Source organism: Salvelinus fontinalis, chromosome 31 (assembly GCF_029448725.1).
Source record: "Salvelinus fontinalis isolate EN_2023a chromosome 31, ASM2944872v1, whole genome shotgun sequence".
In the NCBI taxonomy this organism is placed as follows: Eukaryota; Metazoa; Chordata; class Actinopteri; order Salmoniformes; family Salmonidae; genus Salvelinus; species Salvelinus fontinalis.
The window spans coordinates 46,984,110-46,998,628 of record NC_074695.1 but is presented as its reverse complement, the minus strand read 5'-3'; the positions used below and the strand labels follow the sequence as shown (position 1 = coordinate 46,998,628).

Below are 14,519 nucleotides of genomic sequence, written 5' to 3'. Positions count from 1 at the left end.
CGCTTTGAACAGAGGGCCTGCTGTGATTAGGACTGCAGCAACTCTCCCCACCCAGGGAACAGTTGGCGGAAATCCCTCCAGGTCAGGCCTCTTCAGTGATCAACACTCCTATGCATGTCCAATTAAAGCCCGAGGGTGGACTCCAATATGCTCTCTTTCTCATTCCCTTGCTCTCTTGTTCACTTTCCTCTGCCCTTGTCCACTACTTCCTAGTGCTGAGCGATTGACCAGCTTTTTGTCTTCGTCTGTTATTAAACAACTAATTGACCAAAGTCGGTTCAATTACTTGAATTCCATTTAGTGTTTTTGGCCGTTTCACTAGAGGGAAGACAAATCATTCACAAAATAAATGAGTGCAGCGTTTATGTTCTAGTCGGAACTAGGAAACTCAGAAATGTCCGACTTGCTAACCTTGGCAGAAGAGTCGGATCCCAAAATCAACCGATAGGAAGCTCTACGCAAATAACAAACCTTCCTTTTAGCTTGGAGGTTTCGAATTTCCAATTTCCGCACTTGAAAGTGGCATAGGTCAAGATCTTTGTGGGACGCTGGGCTGAAGGGCGCTGTAGTTTTCATTAGTCAAATATTAAACCTAGTTCAGTGCAGAAATGTGCTAGTTAACTATAATGACCATCATCCATTACTCCTGTTCTTCCTGGATTGGACAGAGAAGTATAGCCTATACACAGACACATGAGAGGAATGTACACAACCCAATGACCAGAGGGATAGAGACAGTTCGTGAGCTAGCGCTACCCAATTGATAGTTGTAGTAATTGGTAATAAGCAGTCTTGAAAGTATGCCTTATGTACTTTAAAGAACTAGTAAAATTATTTTGTCAGAGAGCTCTGCAGCATACTTAGCCAGCTACTAGCCTAGCCAGCTACTAGCCTAGCCAGCTACTAGCCTAGCCAGCTACTAGCCTAGCCAGCTACTAGCCTAGCCAGCTACTAGCCTAGCCAGCTACTAGCCTAGCCAGCTACTAGCCTAGCCAGCTACTAGCCTAGCCAGCTACTAGCCTAGCTAGCTACTAGCCTAGCTAAATAGGATGACTCAAAGACGGTAGGTGTGGAGAGCACAGAGATAATGTTGGATGTCTGGCTGGCTGGCTGTTACTGCCTGAGCAGAGATGAGATGATGAATTTAAGCAATTAAAAATGATATACACAACTAAAATATTTTATTATTTCATAGTAACTTCCGCTTTCTGCTCATTTTCACTTGACAGAGTGGTTAGCCTAGTGGTTAGAGCGTTGGACTAGTAGCCGAAAGGTTGCAAGTTCAAATCCCCGAGCTGACAAGGTACAAATCTGTCGTTCTGCCCCTGAACAGGCAGTTAACCCACTGTTCCTAGGCCGTCATTGAAAATAAGAATTTGTTCTTAACTGACTTGCCTAGTTAAATAAAGGTAAAAATAAAAATAAAACAGAGACAATGGGATGTTTTCAATGTTTTGGCAATTTATTGATCACTATTTTGGGCTTTGGAATTTCCATTTAAAAGCTCTAAAATAATTTTTATGTCATTATTTCATAATTAATTGTATGTTTTTAAAAAGTTATCGTCCTTAAAAGCACTAATTGCTCAGCACTTCTACTCCCTGTCCCAGATCTGCCCAGTTTGGATAGAGATGTAAGAACTATGACAATGAATAGCATTTGGCCCACCAGAAGGGTAAGTAGAGCTATTACCCTATTTGTTATTTGATACAGTCCAGTCCTTTGTGATCAGAGAGAGGGGTAGAGATAAAGTTGTCAGACTGGAACCCAACCAAGAAACAGCACACACAGGAGCCCCGGTGTGACAGGTACTCTCACATACCTTCCCTCATGCAAGCAAATCTCTCTTTCTCTCTTTCTCTCGTTGTCTGTCTGTCTGTCTGTCTGTCTGCCTGCCTGCCTGCCTGCCTGCCTGCCTGCCTGCGAGACAACTGTGCTAGTGACGGGGTCGGCCTAAGCACCAGAACTCTGTGTAGTTAGGAACTCCAGTGTCTCGAATGATGCATACTTCCCTCAGTGTAAGACAGCCAGAGGAGAGGGTGCACTAGCCTGTGCTTGTCTGGAGCTGAGAATGCTCATTAACACTCTTTCCCCCCTCAGGTGGTGACCACCTGAGCTATCAAAGACAACCGTGTCTGCAACAACCCCCCTCCCCCGACATATCCCCTCCTCACAGACCATAGATAGTGATAGTCGTGTAAAGTACAGTATAAACCAATAAACACCCTCAATCTGCATTTGTACCTACGGCTTGACACGGTGCTTCTGTACAGTATGAGAAAACCAACTATCTGCATTTACTTGATCCAATTCACCCAAGAGAGATCTCTCTACACTTGGGAGGTAGGCCTGAGCTTCTGAAAGAATCACATTCGATTTTGGTCATCATATTTCTGCTTATCGTCATGTTAGGACAAGGACGCTGAGGTGGCGTCTGATTAGTATAAGGAATGTGTTTGGTTTTTACGTTTTTACTTAACCCTCATTTGACCAGGTGAGTTGACTGAGAACACATTCTCATTTACAGCAACCACCTGGGGAATAGTTACAGGGGAGAGGAGAGGGCATGAATGAGTCATTTGGGGTTATAGTATATAAGGCTAAAGATTCCGTCAGGTTCATGCCAAACAAACGGAATTTCAAACAGTCTCATTAACATTAATTTGATGCTACCTTGTTTAAATGTAAACACTGTCAAGGCTTCATCTGAAACACAAATGCCAAAACACTACTTGCCTTCTGACCTGGTATAATTTTCATTTGCTTAATGTCTCCGCATGATCTATCCTAGAACTTTCTCTTGTCCCTCTCCCTTTGTTTCATAACTTCCCGTGACTGTCCTTTGAAACCATTATAGCCGCATGTCTCCTAACTTCCCCTATCTGGGATGTGTGATTCACTGTGTCCCTGAAACACAGCGCAAGCCAATCTAGAGCAGCAGATAAAGCTAATTGTGGAAAAGGACCATCGATCAAGGCCAGTGCACTCATAAGTACGTGTCGGATGGCACCTCAATGGCAGGAAGTGCTTGGGCTTGACTCTAGTGAACGCGGAGGGGAGAGCCGCCCAGTACACCCATGTAGTGTGCTGTAGGGTTGGTCACTATAGCTTAAACTGCTGGCCCCTTCTCATCTTATTTTTAAACCTTTATTTAACTAGGCAAGTCAGTTTAAGAACAAATTCCTATTGAGAATGACGGCCTACACCGGCCAAACCCAGACGACGCTGGGCCAATTGTGCACCGCCCTATGTGACTCCCAATCACAGCCGGTTGTAATACAGCCTGGATTCAAACCTTCTGTAGTGACGCCTCAAGCACTGAGATGCAGTGCCTCAGACCGCTGCGCCACTCGGGAGCCATCTTGTGTTGAACACCTTCATAAGAGGAAGAATGTCAGTGTGATAGCATAGTCATCATATATGGACATGGCTGTTTGTGTATGTTGATATTTGTCAGTAGGTTTTGTTCTGTGTACTAGGCTGCAAAACGACACAGGTATGCACAGTGCTAATTGTCTTACCTCACGATAGCTCAGTATCTCCCCTGTATGGAAGACACAGTTTAGCTATGAAGCGTATGCCTCATAATTGCTATCACATTTTCTCTCAGAGCCAAGAGAAGGCCTCAGGACTAAAATTAGACCAGGGAGAGTGGAAAACAAAATGAAATGTAGATTCTTTTGTTGAAATGACCTTTGGAAATATAACTCATTCTAATGAGCAGATAACTGGCAAACGTCTCTCTTTGGATGTGCAATATACATTAATACAGTTGCCAAGGAGCCACTCACACCCTTTCCGTGTTTACAATGGTAAGGGAGGTCCTCAGAGCCCAGGGCTAGAGGAGCAGATGACCTTAGTGCAAACTGAAGCTCATAAAAAAACAGGGAGGGCATCTAATCTTTTTTTATACACTCCATTTTAAAAAAGTTTCCATTCTGAGATTCTAACTATAGTCTCACATTCTGTACTCTTTCTGACCTTCAGATAAAACCAAAATAATCAGAATGTAAAAAAAAAAAACTAGATTCCACTGGCAAGTGGCAGACATTTCAGTAGCTACGGGGCTCAATCGAATCCAACCTGCATTGTGGTATGAACACAGTAGCTCTGTGCCGTGTTCAAACAAAATCACAGAATGAATTTTGGATTCTGGGAAAACCTACTATGGTCCCAGGTAGTAGTGTATGTGGGCAGCAGTTTGTCAACAGACACGAAACATTTCCATTGTGAGTTGGATTGAATTCCAGCCACGCATTAACTGGTGTATGACGACAGACTGTGTAGAACCCACTGTGTCCAGTAGGTGGAGATGTTACTCTTTCAAAAAGTGCTACAAAATCAGAGAGGACGTGGGAGAAAAAACATCTGCGTCCTTTGGCGATCAATTATATTAGTATACGATAAGATCATTACATGTTTTTATTACAGGCCTTTCACACTAGGATATTAGCTTGTTTTTATTAGTCATTGTAAAACACGTGTCTTCATATTGTGGGTAGACGGTGTAAATGAAGGCCTCTCTCACGGTGGTGATCTCACTAGGAAGGTGTGAAAAGGTATGTAAATAGGCATGTATATTTGCGGTGTGACATGTTCTGACATATCGTAATCACCTTCACTCAAGTCTAAGACAAGTTGAAAATTCTTGTCTGGACTCACTTGTACTTTTGTGAACAGTGATTGGAGTAGCAGTGACTTGGTTTACTTTGAAGTAAATTGAATTGATGGCTTTTCATAATTTGGATTTTTTATGTGTCCAGAAACGTGCCTGGTATTTCATTTGAATCTGTTCACCGTATATGGGTACTGTTATAGGTTATATAGACACGGAACAGCAAACAGTTTGTGTAGTTTTAGTTAAAAAAAAACACAATAATTTGCAGCTTACAAAACCAGCAGAAATATGATACATCCAGGCATAATGTGTCTGAATTATACAGAGGTACAAATACATGTCATAATATACTGCGATATTAAATTAGCATAGTGGTACAAAGTTCTTCAAGAGGATAGGAGGGAACAGCAGCATAAGGGAGATGAAAGATCAAATGATCATTTGGAGTGAGGCACTGATACTGTAACTTTTTGACTGACAACACAACCTGTCTTAGTGGGTTAAAGACACTCTAGACGAGGGGTCCGGACCGCGAGCCAAAACCGTCCCGCAAGTGATTTAGTAAAAAAACACAATTGGGAAATGTATTCCCAAGTATTTCCGCAATTTTGTGTACAAATTGCAATAATTATTTTCCGGCCCCCCGACCATCAACTCCATCAGTCTACCCCTGCTCTCGGCTGTAAAAACGAGTTACCTCTAGCCCACTGACTGAAGATTTCAAGGTAAAACAACTAATGTCACTCGTTTGACGTTTTGTCAACTCATCATCACCTACTGAGTGGACATAACCAATTCTAAGGCAGCCGGGTCACTTCTTTTTTTAAAGTTCAAACATATTTCTTTTCACAGTGCAATAACGACTTTTGCTATTACCAGTAGGGTTCCAAAATCCCTGGAACGTTCTATAAATTCCATGGTTTTCCAGAAATACTGGTTTGAAATTATTTTCCCGAATTCCGGATTTCCTGCTTATTCCCTCCTGATTCCGGGAATCCTCCATTCCGGATTTCGGGAACACCAGGGAATTTATAGAAAGTTCCAGGAATTTTGCAACCCTAATCATCAGTGTGTTATAAAATTGGGAAACTGGTATGATTATGGAAGTTGACTGACTTATTGTCAAACATCCATACTGTCCATTGAGGGGTAGGGGGTCAGAGGGGAACTGGCTGTCCATTAGGGGGGTGGGTAGGAGCAGGGGGAGGCTGGGGGCCAGTCTGTTAGAGCGAGTTGGCTGTGATGAAGACGTAGAGCCTGGCCAGGAATGTAGTGAAGGTGCCTTGTCTCCACAGCTTCATCTCCACGTCGATCAGGAAGTCCTGGGGCTCATGGACCTGCCTGTGCAGGTACACTGCGCCTGTGTAGGCATTCAGCTTCCGCGTGCTAAAGTAGTTCTCCTCATTGCCCTGGGTGATGCTGATGATGACATTGTCCCCGGAGTAGGCAGGGGAGGGGCCTATGCGGAAGATCTGGGCGGGGATGACTATGTTGGTCTGGAAGCTCAGGTGGTAGTAGGTGATCCTCAGGGGAGAGTTCTGACAGTCTAGGAAGTTGGGGCAGCTCAGTCGTTCACAGCGGCTAGAGGACCAGCCAATGAGAGTCAGAATCACACATAATCACTATAATGAAAAACAATATTAATAAATAAAAAAAATGTTAAATAAACAGAATGAGTATAGTAAAAATAACGAGTCAGAGAGCCAGAGTCATGAAATCAAAACATAAAATAATAGCGGTCAGAATCTTATAGGCAAAACATGTCTGTTTGTCCAGGTCATTTCAAAATAAGACCAAAGGGAAATAGAAGATAGATGAAGCCATAAACTCAATCATGTGATTCCAGACAGATCTTCCTACTCCTAGCTGATGTATCATGGCCTCTGTCCCAGGTGGGCTTTCTGTTTTCACAGCTTAGATCAGATTACCCAGCCTGACACATTACCCTCAAGGGAAACATTGTTCCCTCCCGCGTACACTGCACCAGATTGGAGAAAGACCTCAAAAGAACTTTGAGAAAAATCAAGACAACCCAGTTGACCAGCCCCAGAGGGCAACATGAAAACACTGTTGAAAATGCCAAAATATTTGGTTTGAACTTTTCCAACAACACAGAAGCTCAAAATTCTTCAATTCAACTGCCGGGATAACGGATGAGTCGAGATACAGTAACTTACGTGTCAGAGGATTTGCGGTAGTTCTGTGGACAGTCGAAGGACAGACAGCGGAAGCCTCCCTGGATGTTGTAGCAGGTCTCAGCCAAGGAGCAGTTATGGGCCCCGATGGTACACTCGTCTATGTCTGTAAACCCAAACCATAGTCAGCTCAGAGGTAATGTGTGTATGCCTTAGGTGTATGGCGTGTGTCTATCCCATCATCACATGTTTCCTCACCCTTGCAGGCGCGTCCATTGGGAGACACGGTGTAGCCGTAGTCAGGGCAGGCACACCGGTAGCTCCCTGGGACGTTCACACACTTAAAGGAACACAGGTGGCCAATGCTCTGGGCACACTCGTCAATGTCGTCACACGTGTGTCCATCTTCTCTTAGGTAGTAGCCTTGTCTGCAGTAACACTGGTAGGAGCCATAGATGTTGGCACACTCCTGACCGCAGGGGTTGGTTAGACACTCGTTCACGTCTGTGAAGACATTCAAAGACGGAATAAAAACCGCCGCCGCATTTCAAAGTAACTCATGAAACGATGTCACTGTGTGCATGGCGTCACAGAATGCAATACGTCCAGGTCTCTCCCGCCCAACGGCCACTACTGGCTTTAGACTATCAGTCCAATCTCACAGTCCTGTGGAGGTGTGACGGGGGGGGGGGGGGGGGAACAAAAGCCTTCTCTGTCCTGCTGGGGGTGTAACAGGACACACACACACACGCTCACCTTCACAGTTCTTGCCATCGCTGGATAAGCTGAAGCCGGCGGTGCAGGAGCACTGATAGGATCCCGGGGTGTTCACACAGGTCTGGGCACACAGGCGGCCGGGGTAGCGCCAACACTCATTCACATCTGACGAGAGTGGAGGGAGATTGTGTGTGTGAGAGAGAGAGAGAGAGAGAGAGAGAGAGAGAGAGAGAGAGAGAGAGAGAGAGAGAGAGAGAGAGAGAGAGAGAGAGAGAGAGAGAGAGAGAGAGAGAGAGAGAGAGAGAGAGAGAGAGAAGAGAGAGAGAGAGAGAGAGAGAGAGAGAGGAGAGAGAGAGAGAGAGAGAGAGAGAGAGAGAGAGAGAGAGAGAGAGAGAGAGAGAGAGAGAGAGAGAGAGAGAGAGAGAGAGAGAATGTGGGTGTGAGAGAGAAAGTGTGTTTACGAAACGCATGTATGTGTTTTTGTACACCTCCTTAGTGTGTGTATGTGTGTGTGTGAATAGGGGTGTGAAGTGGAGGGGCCAGCTGCCTGCTGATAGTCTAAACATCCCACTGGAGTCCATTATTATTAAAGTCACAACCCAGTGAAACAGCACACTGTTCTCTGCAAAGGCTGCCTGGCTGGCTGACTGGCTGGCTGACTGGCTGCCTGGGAGACTAACTGCAGCAACTCTGACACAATACAGAGAAGACCAGGCGAGGAACAAAATAGGCTTTGGCGGTATACCAAATACGTACCGTAAAAAAGCTACAAGTTAACTATCTAATATTGTGTCTCCAGCTCAGGGCTCCAGTTCTGCATTTGGTTTGCTAACTTGCTAGCTAAGTGGCTAGTGATTAAGCTTCTTGGTTACAGCAGAGACAATCAATACCCTCCCTGCTGCCTAAATACATTTTTTGTGTTTTTGTGTTATTTTATATATTTGTGAAGAAGTAGTGCACCTTGTGTGCACTGCCGGTAATACTATATACCCCGGTATGGTACAGGAATGGTGTGAAGGTGAGGTGTGGGGGCTCGGAGAGAGAGGACTATATGTTACTTCTCAATTTAAGAGAGAGCCATAGAGACAGAACAGCATCTGAACATTTGAATCCATATTGCAAGCAGCCTACCAAAATGATCCAGAACTATTCTGACAAAGAGTTCATTTCAATTAGCAAGTGAAAAGTGTGGGCTTCTTTGCTTGAGGCCAGTAGGCCACACAGTACCTACCCACACACATCTTCCTGAACATGTCGTACTGGTAGCCCGTTTGGCAGTCACAGCGGTAGGAGCCGGGCAGGTTGTGGCAGATCTGTCCCTCCCCACAGCGATGCAGAGCGCTCTGACACTCATCCACATCTGGACACAGGAAGTGAGGGAGAGAGGAAGTGAGGGAGAGAGGAAGCGAGGCGAGAGGAAGAGAGGAAGAGAGGAGAGATCTTGTTGGTGGTAACCATGAAAATGAAAACCACAGATGTGCATACTACTCCACCTCTTACCTAAGCACCCGGTTCCGTCAGGGTTGGCGTGGTAACCACGGTTACACATGAGGATCTTCATCTGACAGCTGTAGGATCCCACTGTGTTGATACAGGTAAAGCCACGACTGCAGGGCTGGCCCACTACACCACATTCATCTATGTCTGACGGATGGAGAGAGGGTGACGGAGGGAAGATGAACACGGAGGGAAGAGAGCGGGTCGGCCACATGGGGGGAGGAGGGAACAGGGGATGTGGGTGTGTGGAGGGACAGTTTGAGAAGGGAGGATGGAGAAGGAAGAACAGACGAAAACCGGAGGACAAAGAGAAAGAGGGGACACAGAGAGTGAGAGAGAGGGGCAGCCATTTAGTTAAACTGTGTTACTCAGAGGCAGACACAGGATACACTTCCATTCCTTGGGATCATTTTGGTGAGTGTGTGTGTGTGTGTGCGTGTGTGTGTGTGTAACTCTAATTTCTAATCTTCTAACTGTGCATTTTACAATGTTTTACAGTGGTTCAGAACTGCCTAGACATGCCCCAGTTCCTGTCCCTCAGGCTCATTCCTCAGCATCAGAATGTACTGACTGGAGGAGGGTTGGCTTTCATCCGCCCGGCTGCAGTCTGCTGTGCTCCCCTCTAATCCCCTGCCTGTGTGGCATTTAACCCCTCTGTACCTGGTCTGGTCTGCTGGGTGTTGGTTTAAACCTCACTACCTGTGTGGCATTTAACCCCTCTGTACCTGGTCTGGTCTGCTGGGTGTTGGTTTAAACCTCACTACCTGTGTGGCATTTAACCCCTCTGTACCTGGTCTGGTCTGCTGGGTGTTGGTTTAAACCTCACTACCTGTGTGGAATTTAACCCCTCTGTACCTGGTCTGGTCTGCTGGGTGTTGGTTTAAACCTCACTACCTGTGTGGCATTTAACCCCTCTGTACCTGGTCTGGTCTGCTGGGTGTTGGTTTAAACCTCACTACCTGTGTGGCATTTAACCCCTCTGTACCTGGTCTGGTCTGCTGGGTGTTGGTTTAAACCTCATTACTTGTGTGGCATTTAACCCCTCTGTACCTGGTCTGGTCTGCTGGGTGTTGGTTTAAACCTCACTACCTGTGTGGCATTTAACCCCTCTGTACCTGGTCTGGTCTGCTGGGTGTTGGTTTAAACCTCACTACCTGTGTGGCATTTAACCCCCCTGTACCTGGTCTGGTCTGCTGGGTGTTGGTTTAAACCTCATTACTTGTGTGGCATTTAGCCCCTCTTTACCTGATCAGGACTGGGTAAACCATGACGTTCATTTTGACACACTACCATAGTTATGTTCATATTGTTTTGTGCATACTATTACACTTGTTAACAGTGGCCCAGGTCTGCCCAGGCTTAACCCACCCAGTCAGTGAGGACAGCCCCTCTTACCGATGCAATTCCCATGTGTGTCCTGTGTGAATCCCATGGAGCATTGCGGTTTGGCGTGACACCTGAACGAACCCTCACTGTTCACACACTCAAAGCCTGGCCCACAGTTATGAGTCCCCTGGACGCACTCGTCAATATCTGTGGACAGAGACAGTGATTATAAACAGGATGTAGGTTAGAAATAAAACAACTAATACACAACACATTTTTGGGCTGGTAAACTAATGTCCGTTTGTCATCCATTTGTAATCCATTGAGTGGAAGAGAAGCAAAACTACTCATACGTTGCAGGCCTGTTAGTGTCATGTCTACTGTAACCACTGGGTGTCACTGTGGCTCTGAGATAGAGTGCCAGATAGATCCATGTGAAATGATTTATCAAAACACTTCTTCGCCTCAAAAAAAAATGGTTTGTTTTCCAACTTCAGAAAGGATCTTAGGAATGATCCCACTATCAATCATCCTCGTTGCAGTAGTTCTACAGCGGGTAGAGCTTATTATTTATGCATGACGAATTGTCTCCATTGAGTCAGCCCGTCAGACAGTAGTGGTGTGCATTAGTCCGACTGTTCTCTAGTGTTCTCAGGGTTGACGACAACAGGGTTGACGATTTCATCTTAATCAGACGTAAATCCCCTTGTGACAGGGGAAAATGGAAGCTTGTTGTGTGCAACAGGGACTGGCAATTAAATGCAAGCAAAACAAATGAAATTGTTAACACATTTCTAGCCTGTTTATCTATTGGTAACAGGGTTGACGTGTTATGCTCGACCCTGCTTAGCTTTCCACCACAAAACACCAGCAAATGGTCAAGAAGAGTAGAACTAACTCACTTGCTTTTACACTACGATTTGACTATTAAATGTTCAATGTTTATTTTTGAAGTTTAAAAAAAATCAGTTCACGTAGCAGGGTTCACCTTAAAATGAGGGACAGATGTAAATGAATCACCAACCACATGAAGTAAATAATCATTTTCAGAAATTACTTTGTCAAAGCAACAAAACAACTAGGGTTTCACAATGATGGTGAAAGATGTTGGGGTTAAGTGGGTCGAAATCTTTGTGGAGGCGACACAGGGTTGACATGTCAAAATGCTGCATTGTGGCCCTTTAGCAAGTCAATCATCCACCTGGTCTACGTTAAAGGCCAATTCATTTAATATAACGGGCTTTTTAAAAATGCAATATTGGTGCAATATTTCCAGTTAAAATATCGAAGGCACCACCCATTTCCACCCACCCAGCTCTGTGCTGTAGCTCCTCCACCTGTCTACACTGGGTTTCCCCAGCTGTCAATGCTGACATGCCTGCTGCTGTACAGAGCCTCATCACTGTAGGGAAATCACATCTGCCATACACAGGACGTAAAGAGCCAACTTGTGTGTGTGTGTGTGTGTGTGTGTGTGTGTGTGTGTGTGTGTGTGTGTGTGTGTGTGTGTGTGTGTGTGTGTGTGTGTGTGTGTGTTGTGGGGAACAGAAGTCCTCACAAGAATACTAAACAAACAAATATTTGACCAACTGGGGACTTTTTTCTTGTCGCCACAAGCTCAAATGCTATTAGGGTTAAGGTTAGAATTACTGTTAGAGTTAGAATTAGGTTTAGGGTTAGGAGCTAGAGTTAGGTTGAGCTAGGGTTAGGTTTAAGCTTAGGGATAGGGTAAGGGTTAGGTTTAGGCGTTAAGGAAAATAGGATTTCGAATGGGACTGAATTCTGTGTCCGACAAGGTTGGTTATACAAGACTGTGTGTGTGTGTCTGTGCGTATGCGTGTGCATGCAGCAAGCGACCAAGTGTGTGTCCTACACTGTGCGTGACACCGTATGTCCTGTATGCGTGCGTGACGCTCCATGATCCCTGTAGGGAAATTATACAGTATGTACCACGCTAAAGCCCCTGTACGTCCCCTGGGTAGGGCATGGTTTAACTAGCTTATTAACACCACCCCGGCCCTGAGACATGCCTGGTAAGGCTAGCACAGGTCTGACAGGCCCAGACACACCGAGACAGAGAGAGGCTAGGGTTAAACGTGTGAGAGATTGGCAGGGTGTTCAGTCACAGTGAAAGCAATACTGTAGGAAGGTAATTGGCTCACAACAAATCAAGGAGGGAACTGGCTCGATGAGCTCACAGAGACCAGGGAGTTCACTCTCCCCCAAGCAGGGATTGCAATTATCAGCTAAGAAATTGGGGATGGCAATCAACTGGAGTAAGCAATGAGGAGAGGATTTTGCTCCTGGTTCGAGGACGTTGCTCTCTCTGCAAGACGCGGGAGGGGTTGTGGACTTCAGTCGATGCGAGGGAGATGTGGTCGATGTGTAAGAAGTCATGGGCAGGGAATTCAAAGGGGAGCAGAAACACACCACACTCCAACCAGCCGTCTGAAGTGGCAGCCGCTATGAGCCCTGTTTAAATGCTCATTTGGTTCCCCGCCGTGTGAGTTTCATTTACATTGAAGCCTCTACCCGAGCCCATTGAGACTCATCCTTCAGTGATCGCCAACAGGACTTCAACAACCCGCTCATCTCACAGATCCATCTCAGAGCACACTGGCTGTGTGTAAGAGCCCGGCGTTAGCATACTCTGCCAAGTGTGGGTTATGGAAATAATGAAGACCGCTCGGAGGTTTCCTTTGACCTTGGAGCAGTGGGCACAACCAACATAAACACACGTCAAATGAGTTCTTCGTACAGAGACAGAGCAAAAAAACGAAACTACAGCCTGATGCTGTTATCTAGTTTGTAATCATATTCAGTATCAAAAAACACTTGCTTGGTCAGTTGGCGAAATGGTGTTATAACTGCGCTGTAGCTTACGTGGCGAACGGTTACAGATCTGATAGGCAGCTCCCAACCTTTGACTCGTAGTCACTCTCCCAAGGGTGGCGACTGTGATTGTAAAGCTCAACAATGTGCTTTCCCTCACACTTGTGAAAGGCCAAGTTAATGCACAGTTGTTGCGTTGCTACAAGTTACACCTATACATGTGCCTACTGGAGAGTGAATGCTTTGGGCGCTGCTACAGACTGCAGCCACAGTACCTTCGCAGACATCGTTGCTGATCTGGTAACCCAGAGGACAGGTGATCTGACGCGGACACACAAAACTCCCGGCCGTGTTCACACAATGCTCATTCATCTGACAGGTATGGGTGGACATCAAACACTCATTGATATCTGTGTGGAGAGAGGAGTGCAAATGGGAGAGGGGGACATAAAGGTGGAAAGAGAATAGGGGCAGGAGAGAGAGAGAGAGACAGAGAGAGAGACAGAGAGAGAACAGAGAGAAAGTAAGCACATTAGAACCCCTATATTCACCTCTAGTCATGTGTAATTCTCAGTGCAACACAGTGCCAGTCCCAGATAGATTAAGCAGTCTGCATGGCCCTGGCCTTGGCCTCCACAGAGAGGAGGGATTGGGGGCACGGCCACTGGGTATAAGTCTCACACAATGAGAGATCTGTCAACACGCTGCACCACCATTCACCACGTCACAACAGAACAGTCCACCGCCACCAAGCAGGAAGTCTAGGTCTGCAAGAAGAGATGGCTTCATCGTAAGAACCACACAACCACACAACCATACAACCACACAACCACACAACCACACCAGTGAGGGCTCCTCAGAGGACTAATGGGAGGACCTTATTCCTCAGTGAATTTCATAAAAATCATTAAACATAAAACTATAGTCAATAAATGTACATCACCAAATAATTGATCAAAACAAACTGTCTTGCAATGAAGGTCCACAGTAGCACCATGGTGTATCTGGAGGACAGCTAGCTCCTGTCCTCCTCTGCGTACATTGACTTCAATACAAAACCTAGGAAGCTCATGGTTCTTCCCTTCCATAGACTTCCACAGTAATTATGACAACTTCTGGAGGACGTCCTCCAACCTATCAAAGCTCTTGCAGCATGAACTGTTGTCCACCCAATCAAAGGATCAGAAAATGAATTTAGTCCTGAAAGCATAAGCTACAGCTAGCTAGCACTGCAGTGTATAAAAAGTGGTGAGTAGTTGACTCAAAGAGAGAAAAAGACAATAGTTGAACAGTTTTGAACAAATACATTTCTTCCAAAATGAAGGAGAAGCAAGAAAGAGAGATAGAGAGAGAAAGAGACTGTCATTGTTTCACTTACGTAACTTGAAAATGCT

The 14,519-nt window shown here is 45.5% G+C and overlaps 1 protein-coding gene across 2 annotated transcripts in view; it reads right to left on the bottom strand.

The window, feature by feature from the left end:
• Positions 1 to 4,842: 4,842 nt before the first annotated feature.
• Positions 4,843 to 14,519, bottom strand: part of LOC129830412 (fibulin-2-like) — a 51,907-nt gene continuing 42,230 nt past the window's right edge. Inside the window, exons 9-16 of one of the 2 annotated variants that reach the window (XM_055892974.1) lie at positions 13,401 to 13,535; positions 10,363 to 10,500; positions 8,971 to 9,114; positions 8,702 to 8,830; positions 7,510 to 7,635; positions 7,012 to 7,257; positions 6,796 to 6,919; positions 4,843 to 6,199 (exon numbers count right to left, since the gene is read on the bottom strand). In XM_055892974.1, coding sequence (XP_055748949.1) covers positions 5,842 to 6,199; positions 6,796 to 6,919; positions 7,012 to 7,257; positions 7,510 to 7,635; positions 8,702 to 8,830; positions 8,971 to 9,114; positions 10,363 to 10,500; positions 13,401 to 13,535 — 1,400 coding nt within the window. In that variant the 3' untranslated portion in view covers positions 4,843 to 5,841. The remainder of the gene's footprint in view (positions 6,200 to 6,795; positions 6,920 to 7,011; positions 7,258 to 7,509; positions 7,636 to 8,701; positions 8,831 to 8,970; positions 9,115 to 10,362; positions 10,501 to 13,400; positions 13,536 to 14,519) is intronic. The other variant, XM_055892975.1, reaches the window with a different exon arrangement.